The 25,507-nt window shown below is 35.6% G+C and overlaps 3 protein-coding genes and 1 non-coding gene across 6 annotated transcripts; 2 read left to right on the top strand and 2 right to left on the bottom strand.

Annotated features, from left to right (window-relative positions):
- The first annotated feature begins 1,439 nt into the window (after positions 1-1,439).
- arl5b (ADP ribosylation factor like GTPase 5B) lies at positions 1,440-14,068 on the top strand. Of its 2 annotated transcripts, XR_002665789.1 has the most exons (7): positions 1,440-1,846; positions 3,597-3,657; positions 3,742-3,889; positions 10,764-10,847; positions 11,052-11,203; positions 12,273-12,597; positions 13,297-14,068. XR_002665789.1 is itself a non-coding variant. In XM_022767042.1 (6 exons), exons 1-6 carry the CDS (start codon positions 1,801-1,803, stop codon positions 12,319-12,321), a joined length of 540 nt encoding a protein of 179 aa, XP_022622763.1. In that variant the 5' UTR covers positions 1,440-1,800; the 3' UTR covers positions 12,322-14,068. The 2 variants fall into 2 exon arrangements, 1 of the variants encoding a protein (XP_022622763.1); XM_022767042.1 differs by having other exon boundaries at positions 12,273-14,068.
- A 72-nt stretch (positions 14,069-14,140) lies between these two features.
- On the bottom strand, positions 14,141-20,683 carry maf1 (MAF1 homolog, negative regulator of RNA polymerase III). Its single transcript, XM_022767041.1, has 8 exons — positions 20,139-20,683; positions 19,223-19,311; positions 16,578-16,709; positions 16,320-16,482; positions 16,070-16,191; positions 15,829-15,948; positions 15,394-15,486; positions 14,141-15,286 (listed from the first exon to the last, which is right to left on the bottom strand). The coding sequence occupies exons 2-8, from the start codon at positions 19,303-19,305 to the stop codon at positions 15,262-15,264; spliced, it is 738 nt and encodes a 245-aa protein (XP_022622762.1). The 5' UTR covers positions 19,306-19,311; positions 20,139-20,683; the 3' UTR covers positions 14,141-15,261.
- A 765-nt stretch (positions 20,684-21,448) lies between these two features.
- trnar-ccg lies at positions 21,449-21,521 on the top strand. The gene has a single exon. It is a non-coding gene; the product is annotated as a tRNA-Arg (tRNA).
- Positions 21,522-21,717: 196 nt separating this feature from the next.
- On the bottom strand, positions 21,718-25,434 carry zfand1 (zinc finger AN1-type containing 1). Of its 2 annotated transcripts, XM_022767217.1 has the most exons (8): positions 25,351-25,434; positions 24,781-24,823; positions 23,840-23,879; positions 23,578-23,705; positions 23,322-23,413; positions 23,018-23,136; positions 22,709-22,864; positions 21,718-21,897 (listed from the first exon to the last, which is right to left on the bottom strand). In XM_022767217.1, the coding sequence occupies exons 1-8, from the start codon at positions 25,403-25,405 to the stop codon at positions 21,721-21,723; spliced, it is 810 nt and encodes a 269-aa protein (XP_022622938.1). In that variant the 5' UTR covers positions 25,406-25,434; the 3' UTR covers positions 21,718-21,720. The 2 variants fall into 2 exon arrangements, with proteins under 2 accessions (XP_022622938.1, XP_022622939.1); XM_022767218.1 differs by lacking the exon at positions 22,709-22,864.
- Positions 25,435-25,507: the final 73 nt, after the last annotated feature.

Genomic DNA, 25,507 nt, shown 5'->3' with positions numbered 1-25,507 from the left:
AAATACTCATTTGTGTATTGAAACATCAAGTATTACATATAAGACAGTCTTCTTTTAATTGTTTTTTTAGTTGTTCTTTTAATCTTTCATGTAGAATTCAGAAATTTAACACAGTTTGACATCTTACATATTTGTGCAATAAATACTGTAAACATTATAATTCAATTTGTTTTGATTTTCATTTTGACTTGAAGGCATTACTGTAATTTTGCATTGCTATTTTATTTACTCTTTTGCCTGCACTTTCTTTGTTTGACTTTGTTTGATGATGAATTCAATAAAATGAAATGATACTGTGTTCTGTGAGATCACCTAACCTTAGTGACTTTGGGTTAATATAAAGCTTTTTAAATACTGACTCACTATGCTCTTTCCCCCATGAGCCACCTGACAAACATATGATGACATGTTTGAAAATTATTATCAAGTGAAACACATAAGGTCTGTTCCAATACATACACTGTCTGAACAACATGAGAAAGCTCATGACATGATGGTTTCAGCATGAATACACTCAAATGATCCCATTGGTGTGATTCTTCTTCATGTTCACAGTAATCACATATATTCATCATAAAAAGTTTGATAGTTATTAGATTAGCTGATCAGTGTGTTGGTGAGTTTGAAAGACAATGAAATGACCGCACGAGTAAACTGGAAATGTTTCAGCTGTAGGCCGACCATAGGTTCTTTGTTTGTGAAATATAGAAATTTTTTTACTGTGCTTCATGAACATACAAATATTTTTTTGGATGTCCAGATGAGTTTCAGTTTAAATGATTATTATAACCTCCTTGAACTCATTCAGGATTTATATGAATAATATTCCATATAGCACATATCACAGGATATATGGTTAAATAATAGGCTATCTTATAATAGACCTTATTATTGTCAACATAAGGGAAATATTTCCGCTTACAGTTCCCTATTTTTCTGTTGCATGCTACAATGAATTAAAGCACATGTAACTTTGGATACAATACATGATGGGTAGTCCTAATCATGACTAAAAGTTACTTTGAGCTTCTTTATGCACAGTTTGTAAGTTTTAATTTTTTTTATAAAACCCCTTTTTTCTTTTTTTGACTCATAAGTTAAAATTTAAGACCATTCTTAAGGTAGTTTCTCTGAAGTTTTGTACCAGGCTCAATAGGCTACAGTATGTATCCTAAGACTAACAGTAGCTCCCGACTGGCTGAGTCAGGGAAAATACAACATTAAAGAGTTTTTAAAAATTTTAACGGTGCAAGAATTAATATGAATCCAGTGAGCTCGCCAATAAATGTGATAACACCGGAGATGGTGGTTTGCACAACTCTGCACTATTTCAGGGGTAAAAAAAAGCCAACGAAAAGGCCACGACGTCATTACGTAACCGGAAAAGGAGTGAATAGTCTGGGGTGCGTTTTTCACCGTACCACCGCCAGCAGCTAACGGGCAGCAGAAGCCGTGCGAGCGGAGTCAACGCGGAGCTGCTCTGAATACCCCGTGTTTGTACAATTTGAGGAGAATTTGGCGACACGTTAAACCTTAGATAGTAATTCAACACCTCTATGCGACCGCACACCGTTTTATCCTCGCTTTAATTAGGATTTCGATGCTGCCGGGGCGCATGGAGCCCGTGTTGAAAAGGTCGGTGAGGTGTTTTGCGGACAAGAGATCATCCAGCTAATGTTAGTTAGCCTCAGTCAGCCACGGATCGTACGGTGTGGACTTGAGAGTGGAGAGACTCGGTGCTGCTGCCCACTCTGCTAACGGACGGACGGACGGACGGACAGACACTGAACACCCTAAACAATGGGCCTCATATTCGCGAAACTGTGGAGCTTCTTCTGTAACCAAGGTGGGTGTCGGTGAAATTGTCACGGCTCACTAACCTCCCGCTAGCTGCTCAACCGGGGATAATGTGAACTGTTTAACCCGTTAGGTTAAAGTGAGCCACAAAAGCCATAATAACAGATTGAGAAGAATTATGTGACTTCAGGACTCTGGCTGCACTGCCTTTTCTTTGTTTAACTTGAAAGTCAAAACAACCAATTAAACTGCAGCTTCTCAATACAACCAACCACTCCAATAGTTAATCTCTTTATCAGTTTCACAACTAACATGATTATCTTAAGTCACCGTAAGCATGCAGGAGCGTATTCATCGACTTGTCAATCAGCTTTAACTTACTTTACAGGACATATCACATTACATAACTTTCCCCGACTTTCTGGAAAACTTGTTCAATGTAAATAGTCTAATTTATCTGTTGGCAAATTGCTTCACTTTCAAATAACAACGGTTCAATTGTTGCTCAGTATAGCAATCATTAAGCCAAATGATTTTTTATACAAGCACCCACTGAGCTGACTTGGAGTCAAAAAGTAAAGAATACAGGAATCAAAAGTGCCAGGATTAGTGGGGCTGAGTAGGAATGATTGTTTGTACACATTTTGCTTAGTGTTAGGTATAATGGTTGAAATCTGTGTCTGTGTTTCGGTCTATGATTGAATTGACTATTTTATGCCTTACTATTCGATGACTTTTTATGCCTAACTATGCTATGATGTTTTTATGACTTACCATACTATGACTTTTTATGCCTAACTATACTATGATGTTTTTATGACTTACTATACCATGACTTTTTATGCCTCATTATAGTATGACGTTTTTATGCCTAACTATACTATGATGTTTTTATGCCTTAATATACTATGACTTTTTATGCCTAACTATACTATGATGTTTTTATGAATTACTATACTATTACTTTTTATGCCTTACCATACTATGACATTTTTAATGACTTACTATACTATGACTTTTTATGCCTAACTATACTATGACATTTTTAATGACTTACTATACTATGATGTTTTTATGACTTACTATACTGTGACTTTTTATGCCTTGCTATACTATGATGTTTTTCACTTACTGCACTGTGACTTCTTAATGCCTTACTAAACTATGACTTTTTAGCATCATAATGATGCCAATGGCAACGTGTCAATTTAGTTGTGCTGTCAGGATCATCACAGGGTAGCTCCTCTTTAAGGAAGCAATAGACATTCGGCATCCTCCAAAAAGCCAGTGTGGTTCACAAAGACAGTCGAAACTGCAAACCCTCTGACCAGACTTCCTTCCTCCCCAACAGCCAGAGGCCTCAGATGGCCGGAAAAGTCAAAACACTGAAGTGGGATATTTTAACATGTATGTGTCACCTGTGATTCTGCGGTTAGTCGGTGGTGTTTGCCTGCTTGAGAGTCGTCAAAGCCCTGCCTGCTGGTTTTATGAATAGTTAGGATTTACTGCAGTTTCAGTGATGCTTGGAAAAATGTGGTCAGGAAGTTTTAGGAAGGAAGGAAGGAAGTTCAACCTTTATGATTTTGGGCAGCACTCAATGACATGAACGCATTGTATAGACTGAAAACAGATGTACTTTATGATATACTCTGTGCCACGTATTGTTTATACAGTGACTTACAGTGAAGAGATTCATTTACATAAGTTTTCTTGATAATGATGTCCTATTGAGGACTTTGGAGGACTTTTTTTCTATAGATCACTGAAATCAGTCAGTTAATTTACTCTCTATTTTGCAGAGCACAAGGTGATAATTGTTGGACTAGACAACGCAGGGAAAACCACTATACTCTACCAATTGTAAGTAGTTTTATTGTTAAATTCCCTCCTTGTTTGCTGTGTCTAAACTTGCAAAAACTCACTTTATAATTCTGTTTTACAAAGTCTGATGAACGAGGTGGTCCATACGTCTCCCACCATTGGAAGCAATGTGGAAGAAATAGTGGTGAAGAACACACATTTCCTGATGTGGGATATTGGAGGACAGGAGTCGCTCAGGTCCTCCTGGAACACCTACTATTCCAATACAGAGGTGAGAAATACAAGCTTTATTTTTCCTAGTAGTTGTGGGGATCTGAAATATTGTCCGTTCTCTTCCTGAGCGTGGCAGCTGGTGTGTTTGTTCTGAGCACAGACGGCAGAAGGGGCCGCCCAAGTCATAGGTCACCCTTTCACAAAGCCGCCTGTCTGAAAAGCAAAGCTGGGGTCAGCCTCTGCCATGTTTTTGGAGAAGGGAGCAGGAGGGAAAGAATAAGACAGTCACGGCAGAGGCAGATGTGTGGCGGATTTTATAGAAAGCTCTTTACAGAAGCATGTGAATTTAACTTTCCTGATACAACATCTGCCCCAAAGTTTTTTTATTCTAGTTTCAGTGGTAGCTATACTATGACGTTTTTATGACTTACTGTAGTATGACGTTTTTTATGCCTTACTATACTATGGCGTTTTTTATTCTTCACTATACTGTGAGGTTTTTAACGCCTTACTATACTATGACGTTTTTATGACATTTTTATGCCTTTCTATACTATGGCGTTTTTATTACGTTTTTTATGCCTTACTATACTATGACGTTTTTATGACGTTTTTATGCCTTACTATACTATGACGTTTTTATGCCTTACTATTCTACGTTTTTTATGACGTTTTTATGCCTTACTATACTATGACATTTTTATGCCTTACTATACTATGACATTTTCATGACGTTTTTATGCCTTACTATACTATGACGTTTTTATGATATTTTTATGCCTTTCTATACTATGGCGTTTTTATGCCTTATATACTATGACGTTTTTATGACATTTTTATGCCTTTCTATACTATGGCGTTTTTATGCCTTACTATACTATGACGTTTTTATGACATTTTCATGCCATACTATACTATGACGTTTTTATGACATTTTTATGCCTTACTATACTATGGCGTTTTTATGCCTTACTATACTGTGACATTTTTTATGCCTTACTATACTATGACATTTTTATGACATTTTTATGCCTTTCTATACTATGGCGTTTTTATGCCTTACTATACTATGACGTTTTTATGGCATTTTTATGCCTTTCCATACTATGACGTTTTTATGCCTTACTATACTATGACGTTTTTATGTCTTATTATACTATGACGTTTTTTATGAAATTTTTTGTTGCCTTACTATACTATGACGTTTTTATGAAATTTTTTTTATGCCTTACTATACTATGACGTTTTTATGACATTTTTATGCCCTACTATACTATGACGTCTTTATGATATTTTTACGCCTTTCTATACAATGACGTTTTTATGACTTACTATACTATGACCTTTTTTATGCCTTACTATACTATGACATTTTTATGCAATACTATACTATGACGTTTTTGTGACATTTTTATGCCTTTCTATACTATGACTTTTTTTATGCCTTACTATACTATCACATTTTTATGACATTTTTATGCCATACTATACTTTGACGTTTTTGTGACATTTTTATGCCTTTCTATACTATGGCGTTTTTATGCCTTACTATACTATGACGTTTTTATGCCTGATTATACTATGACGTTTTTTCTGAAATTTTTTCTTGCCTTACTATACTATGACCTTTTTTATGCCTTACTACACTATGACATTTTTATGACATTTTCATGCCTTTCTATACTATGGCGTTTTTATGCCTTACTATACTATGACGTTTTTATGACATTTTTATGCCATACTATACTATGATGTTTTTATGACTTTTTATGCCTTACTATACTATGACGTTTTTTTTAAAAACTTTTTGGCCATACTATACTATGACGTTTTTATTACGTTTTTTTTCTGCCTTACTATAGGCTACTATGATATTTTTTATGCCTTACTATACTATCACATTTTTATGACATTTTTATGCCATACTATACTATGATGTTTTTATGACTTTTTATGCCTTACTATACTATGACGTTTTTTTTAAAAACTTTTTGGCCATACTATACTATGACGTTTTTATTACGTTTTTTTTATGCCTTACTATAGGCTACTATGATATTTTTTATGCCTTACTATACTATGATGTTTTTTATGAAGTTTTTTGTGCCTTACTATACTATGACGTTTTTATGACATTTTCATGCCATACTATACTATGACGTTTTTGTGACATTTTTATGCCTTTCCATACTATGGCGTTTTTATGCCTTACTATACTATGACGTTTTTATGCCTTGCTATACTATGACGTTTTTATGAAATTTTTATGCCATACTATACTATGACGTTTTTATGACATTTTTATGCCTTTCCATACTATGGCGTTTTTATGCCTTACTATACTATGACGTTTTTTATGCCTTACTATACTATGACGTTTTTATGACATTTTTATGCCTTTCCATACTATGGCGTTTTTATGCCTTACTATACTATGACGTTTTTATGACATTTTTATGCCATACTATACTATGACGTTTTTTATGAAATTTTTTTTGCCATACTATACTATGACGTTTTTATGACATTTTTATGCCATACTATACTATGACGTTTTTTATGAAATTTTTTTTGCCATACTATACTATGACGTTTTTATGACATTTTTATGCCTTACTATACTATGACGTTTTTTATGAAATTTTTTTGCCATACTATACTATGACATTTTTATTACGTTTTTTTTATGCCTTACTATACTATGATATTTTTTATGCCTTACTATACTATGACGTTTTTTATGAAGTTTTTTATGCCTTACTATACTATGACGTTTTTTATGAAATTTTTTTTGCCATACTATACTATGACGTTTTTATGACATTTTTATGCCTTACTATACTATGACGTTTTTTATGAAATTTTTTTGCCATACTATACTATGACATTTTTATTACGTTTTTTTTATGCCTTACTATACTATGATATTTTTTATGCCTTACTATACTATGACGTTTTTTATGAAGTTTTTTATGCCTTACTATACTATGACGTTTTTTATGAAATTTTTTTTGCCATACTATACTATGACGTTTTTATGACATTTTTATGCCTTACTATACTATGACGTTTTTTATGAAATTTTTTTGCCATACTATACTATGACATTTTTATTACGTTTTTTTTATGCCTTACTATACTATGATATTTTTTATGCCTTACTATACTATGACGTTTTTTATGAAGTTTTTTATGCCTTACTATACTATGACGTTTTTTATGAAATTTTTTTTGCCATACTATACTATGACGTTTTTATGACATTTTTATGCCTTACTATACTATGACGTTTTTTATGAAATTTTTTTGCCATACTATACTATGACATTTTTATTACGTTTTTTTTATGCCTTACTATACTATGATATTTTTTATGCCTTACTATACTATGACGTTTTTTATGAAGTTTTTTATGCCTTACTATACTATGACGTTTTTTATGAAATTTTTTTTGCCATACTATACTATGACGTTTTTATGACATTTTTATGCCTTACTATACTATGACGTTTTTTATGAAATTTTTTTGCCATACTATACTATGACATTTTTATTACGTTTTTTTTATGCCTTACTATACTATGATATTTTTTATGCCTTACTATACTATGACGTTTTTTATGAAGTTTTTTATGCCTTACTATACTATGACGTTTTTTATGAAATTTTTTTTGCCATACTATACTATGACGTTTTTATGACATTTTTATGCCTTACTATACTATGACGTTTTTTATGAAATTTTTTTGCCATACTATACTATGACATTTTTATTACGTTTTTTTTATGCCTTACTATACTATGATATTTTTTATGCCTTACTATACTATGACGTTTTTTATGAAGTTTTTTATGCCTTACTATACTATGACGTTTTTTATGAAATTTTTTTTGCCATACTATACTATGACGTTTTTATGACATTTTTATGCCTTACTATACTATGACGTTTTTTATGAAATTTTTTTGCCATACTATACTATGACATTTTTATTACGTTTTTTTTATGCCTTACTATACTATGATATTTTTTATGCCTTACTATACTATGACGTTTTTTATGAAGTTTTTTATGCCTTACTATACTATGACGTTTTTTATGAAATTTTTTTTGCCATACTATACTATGACGTTTTTATGACATTTTTATGCCTTACTATACTATGACGTTTTTTATGAAATTTTTTTGCCATACTATACTATGACGTTTTTATTACGTTTTTTTTATGCCTTACTATACTATGATATTTTTTATGCCTTACTATACTATGACGTTTTTTATGAAGTTTTTTATGCCTTACTATACTATGACGTTTTTTATGAAATTTTTTTTGCCATACTATACTATGACGTTTTTATGACATTTTTATGCCTTACTATACTATGACGTTTTTTATGAAATTTTTTTGCCATACTATACTATGACATTTTTATTACGTTTTTTTTATGCCTTACTATACTATGATATTTTTTATGCCTTACTATACTATGACGTTTTTTATGAAGTTTTTTATGCCTTACTATACTATGACGTTTTTTATGAAATTTTTTTTGCCATACTATACTATGACGTTTTTATGACATTTTTATGCCTTACTATACTATGACGTTTTTTATGAAATTTTTTTGCCATACTATACTATGACGTTTTTATTACGTTTTTTTTATGCCTTACTATACTATGATATTTTTTATGCCTTACTATACTATGACGTTTTTTATGGAGTTTTTTATGCCTTACTATACTATGACGTTTTTTATGAAATTTTTTTTGCCATACTATACTATGACGTTTTTATGACATTTTTATGCCTTACTATACTATGACGTTTTTTATGAAATTTTTTTTGCCATACTATACTATGACGTTTTTATGACTTTTTTATGCCTTACTATACTATGACGTTTTTTATGAAATTTTTTATGCCATACTATACTATGACGTTTTTTATGAAATTTTTTTTGCCATACTATACTATGACGTTTTTATGACATTTTTATGCCTTACTATACTATGACGTTTTTTATGAAATTTTTTTGCCATACTATACTATGACATTTTTATTACGTTTTTTTTATGCCTTACTATACTATGATATTTTTTATGCCTTACTATACTATGACGTTTTTTATGAAGTTTTTTATGCCTTACTATACTATGACGTTTTTTATGAAATTTTTTTTGCCATACTATACTATGACGTTTTTATGACATTTTTATGCCTTACTATACTATGACGTTTTTTATGAAATTTTTTTGCCATACTATACTATGACGTTTTTATTACGTTTTTTTATGCCTTACTATACTATGATATTTTTTATGCCTTACTATACTATGACGTTTTTTATGAAGTTTTTTATGCCTTACTATACTATGACGTTTTTTATGAAATTTTTTTTGCCATACTATACTATGACGTTTTTATGACATTTTTATGCCTTACTATACTATGACGTTTTTTATGAAATTTTTATGCCATACTATACTATGACGTTTTTATGACATTTTTATGCCTTTCTATACTATGGCGTTTTTTATGCCTTACTATACTATGACGTTTTTTATGAAATTTTTTTTGCCATACTATACTATGACGTTTTTATGACATTTTCATGCCATACTATACTATGATGTTTTTATGACATTTTTATGCCTTTCCATACTATGGCATCTTTATTCCTTACTATACTATGACGTTTTTTATGCCTTACTATACTATGACGTTTTTATGCCTTACTATACTATGACGTTTTTATGACGTTTTTTATGCCTTACTATACTATGACGTTTTTATTACGTTTTTTTCATGCCTTACTATACTATGACGTTTTTTATGCCTTACTATACTATGATGTTTTTTATGACATTTTTATGCCTTACTATACTATTACATTTTTATGCCATACTATACTATGACGTTTTTATGAAATTTTTTGTCAACCTACTATACTATTACGTTTTTTTTATGCCATACTGTACTATGACGTTTTTATGACATTTTTATGCCTTTCTATACTATGGCGTTTTAATGCCGTACTATATTATGACGTTTTTATGCCTTACTATACTATGACATTTGACATTTACACTTTTTTTTTTTATACTTTATTGAGCAAATGATAAATTAAATATCCTTGAAAATAACCAGGAGATGAATCAATAATGAAAAGTCTTTTTTTTTTTTTTTTTTATTATTCTTACACAAAGCCACAGATATGCACATACAGACACATAAAAAGTAATAGAGTAATTAATACCACAAGCGCATAACAACATCAGAGAACGAAAAAAACATCAATAAGTAAAATAAAGCAAAATAAATCATTTCACAGCAGAAATTTCAATCAGTTTTCATCTTGACCTTAACTCTCATTCAATCTTCTTCTACATTGTTGTTTCAACAGTGTTGTAATGTGGAAGACAGATGTTTTGTGCCAACCCAGTGTTATGATGTTCTAGCATCTTTGCATTAAAGAAATGTTGAATTCATTACTGAGTGGTCTAGAAACCATAAACATCTATTACAATAGAATTCTTATAGGCGTTACTAGGAGCCCTGCAGTCACTATAGTAACCTGTGTTCACCCTTTCTTTTCACAGCCAAGCAACCCTGGTTGTGTTTTGGATCACATTCTTGATGGATTTTGACACGTTTTGATTCATTTGCTTGAAACACAAAAAGTGTCTTTTTCCTGAGTCGTTGCCGTGGTGTAAATGGTGTCTCTCACATCACAAAATTAATGTGCCTTTGGTCTTTTGTCACACAGGGTCACTCTCTCATTCAAAAAGGGCTATTAGCATAGCAGTCACCAGTACCCATTGTGAGGCTCTCAGCCTGGAAATGCCCACCCGCTGTGTTGCATTTCAGTGCTGTAAATGACTTTTGAAAAGAGGTTGCTCAGTGTGATTTTTGCATCCCACTCTGCAGTTCATCATCCTGGTTGTCGACAGCACAGACAGAGAGAGGCTGGCCATCTCTAAAGAGGAGCTCTACAGGATGTTGGCTCATGAGGTAAAACTCATCTTAACAAATCTCAGTATGGCCATAAGGAAACAGACTACACAGAACTGAGTCTGTTTTTGTAATGGACATTGATTTTCCAACACAGTTAGCCCTTTCCACTGGGCTACATTGTTTAGAGCTTGTGGTCAAGACGTCGCAGAGAGCAGGGTTGTGGTCTCATTGTTCTCTGTCCTCTCCCTCCATCTCCCTCAGGACCTGCGGAAAGCAGCTGTGTTGATATTTGCCAACAAGCAGGATATGAAGGACTGTATGTCCGCAGCAGAGATCTCCAAATACCTCACCCTGAGCTCCATCAAAGACCACCCCTGGCACATACAGTCCTGCTGTGCACTTACGGGCGAGGGGTAAGACACATCTGTTGATAGTTTTACAAACAGTGGCAGACAGCAATGTATGCACATGGTTAGCAGAATTTTAATTCACTAAAGGATGGATAGATGAACTTCCACGAACCCACCATGGTCCCAACCCTGTCCAGTTGCCAGAGTCACAATCACTATACAGTTGTTTTTAATTGATCTTCTTAAGTAGGCACATTATGATTAATATCTCCTAGGCAACATATCAGTGAGAGTAATAGTAAAAGAAAACAAAGTTATTCATTAAAAAATGTACGATGTATGATTTTCTCACAGGACGGACCATATGTGCCATCAGTTTAACAAGTGGTTCTATTTTATGCAAACTTGAAAAGTTTTCTAGTACATAGTAAATTTAGCCACCCCTGTGAAATGAAGAATATCAACGTTTTTCTCAGGTTATATGTACATAAGTAGAATAAGAAGAGAGGAGAAATATGACCCTGCACATTTAAAAGACATTATTATAAGTATGGGAACATTTCTACTTGATACCAAATAAAGTATTCAAAAGTAATATTTCTGTATGGGTTGTCTGCCGGTTTTAAAATCTGGGTCCAGGTCAGATTGATTTTAATTATTCATATCAATAGAAACTATAGATGTTTTGGTTTCACCAATTATACTTCATATCTGGTCTTTAAAAGTGGTAAATTTGACTTGTGCATTTACTGCAGCCCTTCTAAACAACAGTATTACCGTTTTAATATGTAATACATCTTGGCCTCTTGGACTTTCATTACTCTCATTTGGATCACACAAGTGAAATTATGAAATCAGCTGCTGTGAGTATTTCAAACCACCAGATGTCACTGTGTCTGCTAAGTTTAAAGCCCCGAAGCTTAAAATCTTTTTTTCAGATGAAACAAAACGAAAGCCTCATAGCTTCATTAACCTTTGTCCGCCCATTTCTACTGTTGACCTGCAGTTGGTGTACAAACTGATTTGTATTCACTACAATAAGACAACAAAGGAAGTCACTGAAACCTATTTAAAAATATGTTTGAGGTAAGCGCATTTTCAGCCACTGACCTCTTCATCTTTGTTTTTCCAGTTTATGCCAAGGTCTTGAGTGGATGACTTCCAGAGCTGGACTCAGATAGCCCCTCCCTCAGCCATCGGCCTGACTACCTGCACCACCCACAGGGTGGCAAAACAGCTGGCTTATTGTTACTTTTTATTTTATTTTTTATGTCAAAGTTGGACTTTGACCTCTGCAGACGGCACAGTACGGGAGCACTGACACGTCTACTTGTTACAGTGGAGCTGATAACTTCTCCCAGTCAATAAAATGCACGACCAGAACTTTTGAACTGACCTGGTTATGGAACAAGAAGGAGAAGAGGATTATTTCAGTTCAGAGGATGTCCAGGTGCAAGGTAGGGCTGCACTGGACACTGAACATTTACACAACATACATATCATGTTACATTACACCATATCATTTCAGAGTATGCCATAAATGTCACATTGATGCCCAGCTTGGAAAAATATGATGCAGCTCTATTATTATCATTATTATTTTGCCTCTGTATAAGTTTGTTCATGTTCAGGTCAAATATAACGGGACAAACAAAGGGATTACAAGCAGTATTGTAAAACCAGTTTTGATGGTGATGGTGGCACCAAGTTTTGCACAGAGCTCATCAGGAGTTTCACACAATAATGTTCGCATGATGTTTTTTTTGTTCTCAATATCTGTTACATGTAATTTCAGTTTCATAAGCTACACTGTTGGTGGTCTTCTCACACTAAAACTTTTGGTGCCGTATTGAATTGTGGTGAAGTACGAAATCTCCCTTTTTATTAACTTTGAGCCTGTACTTGTATGTTATTAAGCCAAATTGTCTAGATTCAAAGTCGGCATGCAAAGATTTTCCTTAATCAAACCCTCGGAACAAATGGCGAATACTTCAGCTATTTATTTAATTTAGCAAAACATGAAATGGCTGAAACATGATTTCAAGTGCAAGTACAAAGCTCGGTTTTAATAACAGTATTTTAAATTTAAACACAGTGATGTCAGTGATGCATTATGATTTTTATTTAATTTTATTCTTTTATGTTTGCTTTTATAGACTGCTCTTGCTAACAGATGATCATTGGTGCTCCACAAGTGTGTGACTGATCCACTGCATCCTAATATAAACATGTCATTAATTTTCTGCTGCCATTTTGGCACATATTCCTCTTAAAACGTTTTATACTTTTTAATCAAAGGGATCAGAACAAGCTGCCGCCATCGAAAAGGTGCCACACATTTACAGGATGTTGTTACTCTTTAACCACTTGGATTTGAATGTTCAGTGGTTTAGTAGCATTAAGATCTTAATCAATATTTTGACCATCATATAGTTACAATACTTGATCCTCAGCCTTAACTGAGCTGTTGCGAGTGTCTGGAGGACCATATGTGTATGAATCTGACAAACCCCTCATGATTTTTACCCACGTTTCCCTCTTCGAAGCGGTATAAGAATTCCTTGAACTTGCTAACAGATCTATGCACGTGTCACTTTGTTCCATAGTGGCCAAAAGGGAGGAGGTGCATGAGTTTCATTAAGTCTGAACCAAAAATGGTTAAGAACTAGTAAAGATCTTGGTCCTGGAATGCCTCTGGGTCTCTAGAATATATTATCCATGGTTGTGGGACAAGGTATTTTTACACTAACAGGAAAAGGTGAACTGTGCAGCTCCCAGACTCTTTGCAGCATTAAGGTTTACAAAATATTTACCTTGGTCTCACACAGCAAGGGAACTGATCTTATACTGTCAGTGTAGTGGTGTATAGTCTGGGTCATGTACTGTTTTGTTTTCAATAAAAGTTTGTTTTGAACTTTGAGCCTGAATCTTTTTTTCCCCCAAAACAAGGCAATTTCAGTGATTGTTTTTTGTGTTTCAAAAAGACAAGAACCAGGCTAGTCTGATTCAAACACCAGTTTATTCACATCTGTAATATATCGGCCAATCAAAGCACAAAGCAGTCAAGAAAAGACACAGAACTCCTACCCACTTTTAAAAGGAACGTAAAGAGGAGCTTAGTTTCTAAAAAACAATGCCGAACATATCAGTCATTTTTCTGTTAAGATTTTCTGTGTTTTTTTCCCTCCAAACTGTACTATACATTCACTTATCAATGACGCCTTTGCACTGAGGTAATGAGCAAAGAAAACACTGGCAAGACAAGACATTTAGAAATGAAGGTTAAACAGGAATAGGTTAAGGAGACAATGAAAAAATATTGGATCTAGGCGACATACGAAATGAAACTGACTAATAGTGAACGTCTGATAAAAGCTGATATGTTTTCTAAGCTGCAACCCAGGTGCCAACAGCTTCCTCCTGTCTAACAAGTACAGACACGTGTTCGCAGTAATATGGTTCAATAATACAGTTATAAATGCAGCGTTTTTAGATTTAAAACTCAGTGCTAAAAAAAGTTCTCACAGTAACATCACTGTCACACATAAAAAGCAACACACAAAGTAGCAAACAATGAACAACAGCTGAGTTTTCAGCTGATCAGTCAGCCTTAATAGGACTTTTAAAATGGACCCAGCCCCGTCCCAGGTTGGAATATTATAAACTTTTACCTGTCTTCATTGGTGCTGGTGTTATCTGGACTCCGCTTTGACATCATTTGCAAGAAACCCAACTCGCTTGCAGTCCTCTAGGCCACACATCCATAACAAGACGACCTCCTTCTCGAAAAGTCCATGAAGTGGTCTCTTTGGAAATGTGACAAGTGTATAGAAGCCCGGTATGTGTCAATGTGTTCTGCTTGGGCCTGGAGCTTTGGGTCAAAAGCCATCCTGGAGAATGAAGGAGCTTAAAGTTACCGTGGGGTCTTTACAAAATGTCCACCATCTCACGGTACACAGTTCACTGCCAGCAGAACAGAAGGCTTCAAACATGCATTTGTCTAAAGTGTGAACATGGCTTTGGATGAAAGGCAGCAACAGCCCAAAAACAAAAAAGGTAGGATGAGGCGAAGGAGGAAAAGCCGAGATATTCTTTGGCCAAGGCGCGTCGTCTGGGAAAATTCACACGCACAGAGCTCTGGGGCACCTGAGAGAGGAAAAGGAGAATATAAATGAGACGTTGCCACATGAAATCACCTACATCCACTAATAGGAAATTACTCCCACTTAAACCACTGTAATGTAGGGTCTTACCTGTCCTCAGTAAAGCCATCCATTTCCTCCTCATCATCCAGCTCCATGTCCAGCTCATTGTCGAGACAATCACGGCCATAGCCACTCAGGACGCTGCAGGTATGAAAGATCAGCTGATCAGACGTGAACAACTCTTAACAAGAATTACATTTGTTAGTTTACTCCTCTCTGACCTCTTTTGGAAACGGAACTTGTATCCAATAACCATAAAATATAATTTTTTATCATAAAATAAAATGTAATAAAAAGTACATTATATTTTATGATAAAATAGATCAAACCTATTCCGGTAATGTAAAATACAGAAATACAAATAACCTAGATTAGTGTTGCTCTGTTTAATGAAGTGTGCAGTTAAATATCTCAGATGCAGAATCAGTGATGTTAACAGCATGAAGGCAACAACTAAACTGATTGACTGTTGCGGCTGCTGACCTGACAGAGCGAAATGTGAAGAATACAATCCTCTTGAGCTTCTTGTTGTAGAAGAAGTAGTTGAAGGACCAGAGGCTCCCCTCTTCACCAAAAGGATCCGAGTCCAGATCAGGGTTGTAGCTACGAACAAATATATGGACATGACCTTAAAAAGGCTATACTGTATCCCAAAGGGTTTTCAGCAACATAAATTATCTGCCATGTAATATACAAATGCGTGTTTGTGCAGACACACTCCTACCTGTAAATGTCACAGCCCTGCAGGTTAATCTCCTGGTCGACGGCGTTCCACAGCTCCGGGCCAAGAGAGTTGAACTCCTCTCCCACAGCTGAGAACAAGCTGGTGTTTACTGCATTAGCCACCTGCAGAGAAATCCAAATCAAATCATCATCTAACCACGTCTTTCCTCGTCTCTACACTCATCTGACATGGAGAATATACGCCCTGCTCCACAGGGAAGTCAGAATCAGCTGTAGAACAAAAAACTGACCCAGTTGAGACTCGGTTCTCGGCTGAACTCGTGGGCCCGTGCTGCGCTGAAGTCATAGTCCGGCCTGAAAGACTCGTTGAGTGTGGTGATGAGGTAGAAAAGAGTCTTCCTGCAACACTTGTCACTCAGAGGGTTTTCCCCATCCTCACTGCTCTTCCCCAGTCTGCACAGAAGGACACATGAGGAATTGAACAAAAATACCAAAAACAGTGTCATACATCCACTATATACTAAGGTGTCTATGACTGCAGTACTCACTGTGAAGGGCTGGTGGCGCTGGTGGACTGAGGGGGAGAAAGAGCCTCCAGGACGTGTGGCTCCCCCTCCTGGCAGAACTGCTTGAACATGTGTTTATCGTCTCCTGCCATCTTGCAGGAGTAACTCTCGATCCTGTGGGGCAGAAACGAAGTTGCATTTTGAAAGTGATACATATTCATGTGTGATATGAATGTGTGTGTGTGTGTTTTTTATAAACATAATGGAAGAGTCCAGCTGTTGGCTGAATCCCTTAAGACTACTTCAATAATCCACTAGGCTTAAACACACTATTACACAACACATTAGGGGTACCTGAGGGTATTTTAATGGTTGTTTAATCAACCATGTGAAGCCCGATTCATTTCTGAATGTAGAAACCATTTCAATCCTCTCAAATAAAAATAAATAATATAAAATAAATAAATACTACAAGGCACTAAAAATACATTAGGTTACACCTATTGAATATCCCCTAGGGGAAAAATGATCTAACAAACAAAGCATAAGAAAACAAAAAAAAAAGCTCTGTGCACAACATGTACAATGTCTAGTTTTGTATAATCAACAGTCCAAATGTCAAAAATATTCAATTTACTATATTGATGCAGCTGGCTTTGGGAAAATATGAACATCAGATCTGGTATAAAAAGACTTATTACAATAAACAAGACTATAACCCATATCTCTGTTTGACAAGGCAGGCCGTGTCTTTCCACTGGGAACCATATCTGCACAAACATGTGTCAAGAACAAGTCGGTGTTAAAATCTGCTGCGTGTTCCTTCATGTTTCTGGGTCAGACAGCTTTGTATACAGATATGCAAGTGAAGCACACTGGGGTCCAGTTGTTTATTTTGCCCCCACCTACTCACCCAGGGGTTATGTAAGAGCAAAGGTTGTGCAGCTTTAGATAGACTACTAAGACCCTCTCTGGCCTTGCCAGCCTAATTATAGGGACATGGGGTGGCAGAGAATACCATGGTGGAAATAACTGCCCTGGTTTTCCATCCACAACACAGCTGACCTGCCGACAAAACACTTGTGAGAGATCTGACACCGTAGCAGAGTTAAGATTATGAACACTAAAATGTGATTAAAAATAGCTCCTACACAACTGTTACCTTCTGTACACAACTCCAACTGCAACCGTCTTACATATTTGTGTTTATTGTATTAACCATTTAACCATTAACTTACCGTACTGCTGTTTTTGCACTAAACAAACAACCTTTGCACCGAGCACTAGCTGCAATCTTTTACTTAGTTTTATGTATTCAATGTCTCACAATACAAATAAAGCTGATCACTATTTTATGTTGTTTAATTGAATTTCTGTGTGGTTAAATCAGAATTTCAGCTGTGGAAAATAACATGAACCATCTGGAAGGTACAATTTTAGTTAAAGCCTGCAGCTTGCAGGTCCTGCTGCTGTGATGGGCTGCCACGCTAATCCACTAAGCAGCCTAAACACCAGCAGACTTGGCAGCTCCAGCAGCACTCAACTATTATATTGTATTAATATATGTGTTTGTGTGTGTATGTACATATGCTCCAACAACACACTTCACAACAACCTCCAAAATAGCCACAGAGCAGTGCGAGAGGACACCAAGATGTGTGTCACTCTAGGTCACAACAGCACAGAAGCTCAGTTTCACCACCCACGCTCCAAACACTGCTCTCAGACTGGGCTGCATAACTCCACAACCCACTGCCCTTTATGTAACCACACTGTCACTGTAACGGCAGGCCCCGCTCAAGGCCTTACATAACCTACAAAAAAAGTGTAATGTTTTAGAGTTTGCTGGGTCAATTATCAACTGTCAGCATAGGTCCCGAAAGTAGGCTTTCAGTTCAGCAGTCTGTTATCATGATATTGCATAACGTGCAGGTACTTGTTTGCTCTACTACCCCTGTTTATGAGCCGATTCTGAGATCTCTGAACCAGCCACACCTCTCATACTCTCCGACTTTGTCTCATGACATCATACCAGAGAAAACCTTTCCTGTATAAGGAAAAGTTTTTGGAAAAGTTGGAAGCTGTTCACACCACTCCGGTGGGTCTTATTTTGATGTAAACATAAGTGAGTCTGAGATTTCACTGTAGTGTTGATGTTCCTGTTGAGCAACTAAGTCTGCACTGCTGAAATAGAAACAGTAAAGCTGCTCACACAAACGCCCCTCAAGAGGTGAACATGTTTCATTCCAGGGCAAATGGGGGCTGTGTTGTGTATATGAACTAAAAGGTGGAGTTTGTACAGTGTCTGAGTACAGCAGACCTTTGGAAAACAATAGATCCAAAAAGACTCCCCTCCTTCCTTTAGAGCTGCATCTAATGACTATTTCCATTATTCATGAATCTGTTGTTTATTTAATCGATCTAAACGTTTCACAACAGACCTAGTTGATGCCCTCAAATATTAATCTACAGTATTTCAATACAAGGATATGCACCCCGTACATTTGAGAAACTGGAACATTCAAGTATTTGGCATTTTTGCCTGAGAAGTGATCTTTCCTGACAATCATCTCTCCAATTTCCTGGTATAACAACTACTTTTTACCCCTGTAAAACTGAATAATTATTACAATGGAGTGTACAGTGGTTCATGTTGTAAAACAAGCTAAAACTAAATGACCCCTTACCTGCCAAGGATGCGAGACTCTCCTGTTTCAACACACAGTCGGGAGCTGAGAGCTTCAAAGCTGGAGTTTTCCAACAATTTCATTGCTGTCTGAAAAACAAAAAACAAAACATAAAGATGGTGTTCGACAACAGTTCCATTAGGAGAATAAGCAAACTCTTAGTCCCTTATTTTATTTTTTATAAACAACTTGAAACGGTGCCAAGGAGAATTTAAGAATTAAGAATTTAAATATGTGTTAAACAAACATTAGTACATTACATTACACAGTACATTTACTCAAGTAATTTGTCCAAATATAAATCTGACGTACTAATGTTGTGAAGTGGGAGTATAAGTGTATAGTGTGAAACGAATACCCCGAGGGCAATGTTGTGCTTTTTAGTCAACAATTATTTTACTAGTCACTTCACATATTAAGTAGCTGCATAGAAAACATAAGGAAATATGATGTTTTGCTGTAAACAGCCAAAAAGTACAGCTGAAATGATCAGTTGAGTAAAAAAAAAATTAACTACTCTGACAATCATTTCAGTTCATTTTTAAAGCAAAAATACTAAGCAATTCATAGTTCAAGCTTCTCAAACGTGAGGAGTTAATTCTTTTAGTTATTTCAATTTATTTTCAATAATTCTACATTTCTACATTGTGGTATTAGTATTTTTAAGTGGGTAGAGGATCTGAACAGCTCCACCACCACTGTTTATAAAGTCAGTAAAGAAATTATATCAACTGTTGTCTATATACAAATAATTAGTAAGGTGGGGTTACAGCGCCCCATGAGGGCCCATTATAAAATAATGATAAAAACACATTTCCTCTCTGTAAACCACCGCCCCTCCCCCACCCTGTTCAACACAAGTTGACAAATCGGCTTCCTGTTTCTGTTCGTCGATGTTATACCACTATTTACTTACCGAGCAGTATTTTCAGCAGAGACAGAAAATAACAGGTTCAGAAGTCAATCCGCAGACTGTAGACACTCGTTTTCTTATCCCAAGCAGTCACTCGGCGACGTAAAAGCTTAACGATCCGCGCTTTATCTTTGACTAGCTAACGTTAGCTAAGTTAGCGGTTAGCTTGCTGGTTATTAACGCTCCTGTCTTCACTTCACAGCTGAGCTACTAATTCGCACTTGAGCTTAAACATCTTACAAAAGCACTCGGTCGAGAGGGAGTTATTCTGAGGCCTTTTAAATTTATAGAAAAGCTGCTCTTCCCGATTAAATGCGATGAGATTAAATCCAGAGACTGTTTGCGTCCGTCGGAGTCTGTCTGCAGCGGCATCCCTTTCGACCTGATTTTACAAAACAATTTGTATTAGCTAGATCAAGTCGCCTTTTTCTAAGCGACTCGATCAGAAAAGTAGCAACTAACGAGTCACCTAGCCTAATGATATATCAAAACAGGTCAAGTTTTTCTCAAATCATCGGTCACCTCAATAAGGCATCTATTCTCATCAAAACAACGGAATCTACTGTGCTGACAAGCCCAACCCCTTTTCATTTATATATGTTTGTCTTGCGAACACGCCCACTTTTAAATCAACGCTCTCTTGCGATTGGTTCTTTGACCTGTCGATATAAAGGACGAGCAAAGGGATTGGTTTAAACTTGCTCGGTCTGGCCCCAGGCTGGAGCTGTGTTAAAATGTCTTCAAACAGAGCCCCAAAGACAAGAAACTCATACTGTGTATAATTTTGGTTGTGTTTTATTTATCTGTGTTCACTCTTCATCTCTTAAATGCTTAGCCTCTAGAACACTCACTTGAAACCTTCAAACATACTGTTTTTTATATACAAATATCTAAAGGCCATTTTTTCTTGTTATGGCTCGTTTTAATTTTTATACAATCCAATTTTGTCTTTTTCCTCTCAGTTTTCTAGATTTAGTTTTCGTTTTGAAGTTTCCCCTGTTATTTTTGCCTTCTACGTCTTCTGAATGTATATCTTCTGTGAAACACTGCACTGCACTAAATCATAGGAAATGTGCTGATTAATTTAATTAAAGATACAGACATATCATGCCCTCAAGCACGTAGCAATAGCACGATGATGCAATAAAACAAAACAAAATTTAAGCGTCCGGGTGAAAAATGTTGTGCTTTTAACTTGTAAACCAATATTGTAAAAAAACAAAAACAAAACAAAACAAAACAAAACATTGCCCCAGGTCCCCTACTTGCTGTAAATAAAAATAAAATAAAAGCCACTATTAATTTAATTCAACGGCCCAGTGGCCTAATGGATAAGGCATCAGCCTCCGGAGCTGGGGATTGTGGGTTCAAGTCCCACCTGGGTCGTCCATCAATAAGATCATTAATGTTTATAATGCAGATTTAATTCACAGCAGGGAAATAAAACAGATTGGATGTGCATATGCTGCAAAGTGAATTAATATGCTGCATTATTCTCTAATGAAATGAAAAACCAAAGTCAAATATTTCAAAAGAATATTTTATTGAAATAAAAACATATTTTATATAGAAATCTATTGGTTTGTCAGGTCTGTGTGATATAGTCAGAAACATCCCCCAGGCCTATGCTCTCATTATCCAGGTACTCCAGGATTACATTACCCCCATTGTAAAGGGGAGTTTCAGGGTGAGCCAGCAGGGAGAACAGGGTGTCATCCATCCGCAAAGCCTCACCTGTCTGAGGATGACATAACCGCAACTTCTGCAAACACAGAGGAGGGAGACATGCTGTCAAGACATAGACTGTTTTTATACTGTATTATAATTTCATCAACTATATTTAGAATATTCAGGAAAAATGTAATATAGAATTCCTTTCTGAATATTATGAGAAATTATCTGGATTTTTTTTGTTCTTTATGGTATAAACTTTGATTAAATATGTGTAATCAAAGCGTGATAAAAAATGAGAGACAATTTCAAGATTTGCTTGTGGATATTCAACAGCAAAATACTATATATGCATCCTTCCAAAAAGTGTTTAGCTAGGCTTCTCTAAATTCATTTATTCAAACAAATTACTACCTAAATATAAACAGTTTTTACCAGAGAATGGGACAATAGGGGGGAGAAAATCAAATGTCTGGTTTTGTGTTAAAGAGGAGCTTCACTAAGTTAACATACTGTGAAAAAAAAAACTTCTTCTAAAACAAAAACATTGACATGCAAAACATTTAACACAGCTTAACCCAACTTCCTGTGAGCAGAGTCCTTTCTTGCTGTTGTCACATGCTGTGGGCAGGAAGGTCATCATTTGCATTTCATGTGTGCAAACAGGGTTGATATATACATAGAAATTTCACTGTTCACTTCACTGTTGACAGTGAGTATTTTAGTATTTTTACCCTACTTTATTTTTTTGTTTTTAGTGGGAGTCATGAAGAAGACAAGGTAGTTGAAGAAGAAAGTAATGTGAGAGGTGGGAGAAACTGATCAGTCACTTATCTGTAGTTGTAAATGTGTTAATAAAATGTTTTGTGATTATCAGTAACTCTATTCGTACTAGTTTTTACCTTAGCTGTCAGTACATTATTGTTGTTCTTGAGGCTAGCTAGAGAGGCTGCATAATCCACCACTTTTCCCACACTCCATTTGGAGCAGAAGAACATGGGTTGGCTGGAGTCTTTAGATTCTTTAGGGAGATAAACCTGAAAATAGGTTCTCTCTGTCTGGAAAGCCAAAAAAGGAGAGGAACTAGTCAGCTGGACAAAATAATAAACAGAATCATACACAGAGGCACACTGAGGATAATATGCAAAGTTAATTATGTCAATATATAAAGCTCTTTTTGGGAATTAAATACATAATAGCTAGGATTTTACCTGTGGTAGTCCCTTGTCTCCTGCAGCATGCAGTTTCAGTTTCATTAACGCTACCTTAGCTGCAGTTGCACTGTTCTTTGCTCCTCTACGTCCTTTACTTTTGGATCCATGCTTTGACTCTGAGTAGACACAATAGAGTGACAACATAATCCTAATGTACAGAGGTGAAGTAATACAAACAGATGTGCATTAGCTATGACAAAGATGCCAGCAATTTGTTTAATACTGATCCCATGTGGACAAAAAAGGAATGACATAAGAAAAAGCCATATTGGCAAGATACCTGTTCTACACTGTAACTTACCCACTATTTTTTGCACGAGCTCTTTAGTGGCTGCCATACGAGGCTTTTGGACCTCCAACTTCTCACACTTGTGATCATCTTGATGACGATGGCTATAAGTCAAGAACAAAAAAATGAGAACCTTTTACTTACAACAATAACTCCTTCATTTTGAGTCCATCTCTATCAAGTCCAAATCAGCACAGGAACCATAGTCCATGTCAGGATTAATTATATTGTTTCATGAAAGAGAGGGAAAAAAAAACTGCAAACCTACACCAAACAGAAATGTTTTTCACACTGCGGACATATTACTGGCAACAACTCTTTCCCCTTGCAGTCTTCAAATGAGCATGAATAACTTGTACTGCCACCAGCAGTCCTTGGTTCCCTTTTCACTGACTCCTAAAAACAGGTTAGAGGAAATTAGGTACAAAGACAACACAGCTAGTATCTTAGTGTCAGGGAAGAAGAACAATGTATTTGTCCCAATCTTATCAAAGAAGAACATTAAACACTTCATCCACAGTACAGCCTACCTCAGGACATGAGTGGGCCTCTCTGCTTCTGTGCTCAAGGCTGTAAGAGACAAAAAGATGCATGACATTGTGTACATACCTGGAATGTCTAAGATAAAAAAGTACATTTAGTCACTGAACTCAATTTACTGCACTTAAGTTCAGTTATGAGATAGTTTTTTAGTATTTTGTATTTCATATAATTTATACTTTACCTCCACTGTATTTCAGAACAAAATTGTGGCACCTAATATTGTTGTATGCCGTTTCCCATTTCTTTTCAAACTCAGTCTGCCAATTACTTTTTTAATAAATTGTTTAATCAATAAAATGTCAGATAATAATAATAATCCCAATGTGACAAATGTCCTGTTTTGTTTGATCAAACCCAAAGAAATTCAATTTACTTTCATATACATACAGCTAAGTCTCACAAATTAGAAGCTCACACTAGATTCTGTTTGGCAGTTCATTAGTGACACCTAGCTGAAACTGATGCAGTTGAATACAACACTCCTGAAATAAATCCTCTCTTCATTGAGGATAGAATGTTCAGATTTTGTAGAACTGTTTTAGAGGTGGTGATTCAATCGTATGGTGTTTTGGAGGCTGCAGTTTGTGGTGCTATTTAATTGTATTGGATTATACAGACTAGTGTTTCAATTATTTTGTCAACTGCATTTATATCAATGAGGGTAGGCAATGATACAGTTCGATAGCTACACAAATAACATCATCCAAACTGATCATTCAGTTGATATCAACACCTCTATAAAACAGTTTCAATAAAAAAGTTTCAATTATAACCTTCATGAAGGGAGGATGTATCAGTCAAAAAAAAAAAGCACAATTATAATAGCAATACTTTCACATTGAGTATTTAGCATTGTAGTTTTAACTACTCAATTAGTTGGAGTTAAAGGTCTGGACATCTCTAATTCTGAAATCGCTTCATATCTCACCAGAAAACGCCACTGCAGGAATCACAGACAAATGGAAGGAAATCTGTAAGAAGGATGGAGAGAACAAGCTCAACCAACCGATTTTCATAGTAGGGTTAATACAACAACAAACTGCATACCTGTCAGACTGTTTATTACAGGGTTCACGATAATGAACTGAGGTATGAGACGTAATTATTACAGACCTAAGTAGATATTGAAGTTTCTACATCCCCTGCAGTGAGACTGCCTACTGAAACTAGTCACCAATGTAACTGCATTTTCTCTTTTAGAAAACAAACGTACATTAACAGCCTAGTTAACGGGCTGCCTAAGCCATAAACCAGACTGAATTTTCTCACGATTAGTGTCTGACGTTTTACAGAAGATGCGAACATGCAGATGTGAACATAAACTGAACACTGGTGTCAGACAAAGATGATACAGTCAGCGGTTAGCTAACCAAGCTAGCTGACAGGCTAACCATGCTAAACAGACGCTGGGTGTGTTTTATTATTAACAAATGACGGCAGAGTAATGTCACACTTCAACATGTTTACTTATTACAACTCAGGTGAAGTTGAAACAGACCTTTAAGATTGCAGGAATCGATTTGACAATGTTTCCCAATATCTAAATCAGCCATTAGTTAGCCGTGAGTCTGCGGATGTCAACACGAACTTTGACCCCAAGAGGCTAATCACGTGACTGAGACTTTCTTTTTAAATTTATAGAATAAATAAAGTTT

This window comes from Seriola dumerili, unplaced genomic scaffold (assembly GCF_002260705.1).
Source record: "Seriola dumerili isolate Sdu_G_001 unplaced genomic scaffold, Sdu_1.0 BDQW01001124.1, whole genome shotgun sequence".
Classification (NCBI taxonomy): domain Eukaryota; kingdom Metazoa; phylum Chordata; class Actinopteri; order Carangiformes; family Carangidae; genus Seriola; species Seriola dumerili.
The sequence above is the reverse complement of the archived record's forward strand: the minus strand, read 5'-3'. Positions and strand labels throughout refer to the sequence as shown.

Excerpts from the sequence above, each read along its gene's own strand:
- arl5b (XM_022767042.1), top strand. The coding sequence starts at position 1,801 with ATGGGCCTCATATTCGCGAAACTGTGGAGCTTCTTCTGTAACCAAG. Across the intron at positions 3,658-3,741 it reads ACCACTATACTCTACCAATT|TCTGATGAACGAGGTGGTCC; the intron begins GTAAGTAGTTTT and ends TGTTTTACAAAG. Across the intron at positions 3,890-10,763 it reads CCTACTATTCCAATACAGAG|TTCATCATCCTGGTTGTCGA; the intron begins GTGAGAAATACA and ends CCCACTCTGCAG.
- maf1 (XM_022767041.1), bottom strand. The coding sequence starts at position 19,305 with ATGAAATTGTTGGAAAACTCCAGCTTTGAAGCTCTCAGCTCCCGACTG. Across the intron at positions 16,483-16,577 it reads AGCGCCACCAGCCCTTCACA|ACTGGGGAAGAGCAGTGAGG; the intron begins GTGAGTACTGCA and ends CCTTCTGTGCAG. Across the intron at positions 15,949-16,069 it reads CAGGGCTGTGACATTTACAG|CTACAACCCTGATCTGGACT; the intron begins GTAGGAGTGTGT and ends ATTTGTTCGTAG.
- zfand1 (XM_022767217.1), bottom strand. The coding sequence starts at position 25,405 with ATGGCTGATTTAGATATTGGGAAACATTGTCAAATCGATTCCTGCAAT. Across the intron at positions 24,824-25,350 it reads CGATTCCTGCAATCTTAAAG|ATTTCCTTCCATTTGTCTGT; the intron begins GTCTGTTTCAAC and ends TCCTTCTTACAG. Across the intron at positions 23,880-24,780 it reads TCCTGCAGTGGCGTTTTCTG|CCTTGAGCACAGAAGCAGAG; the intron begins GTGAGATATGAA and ends TGTCTCTTACAG.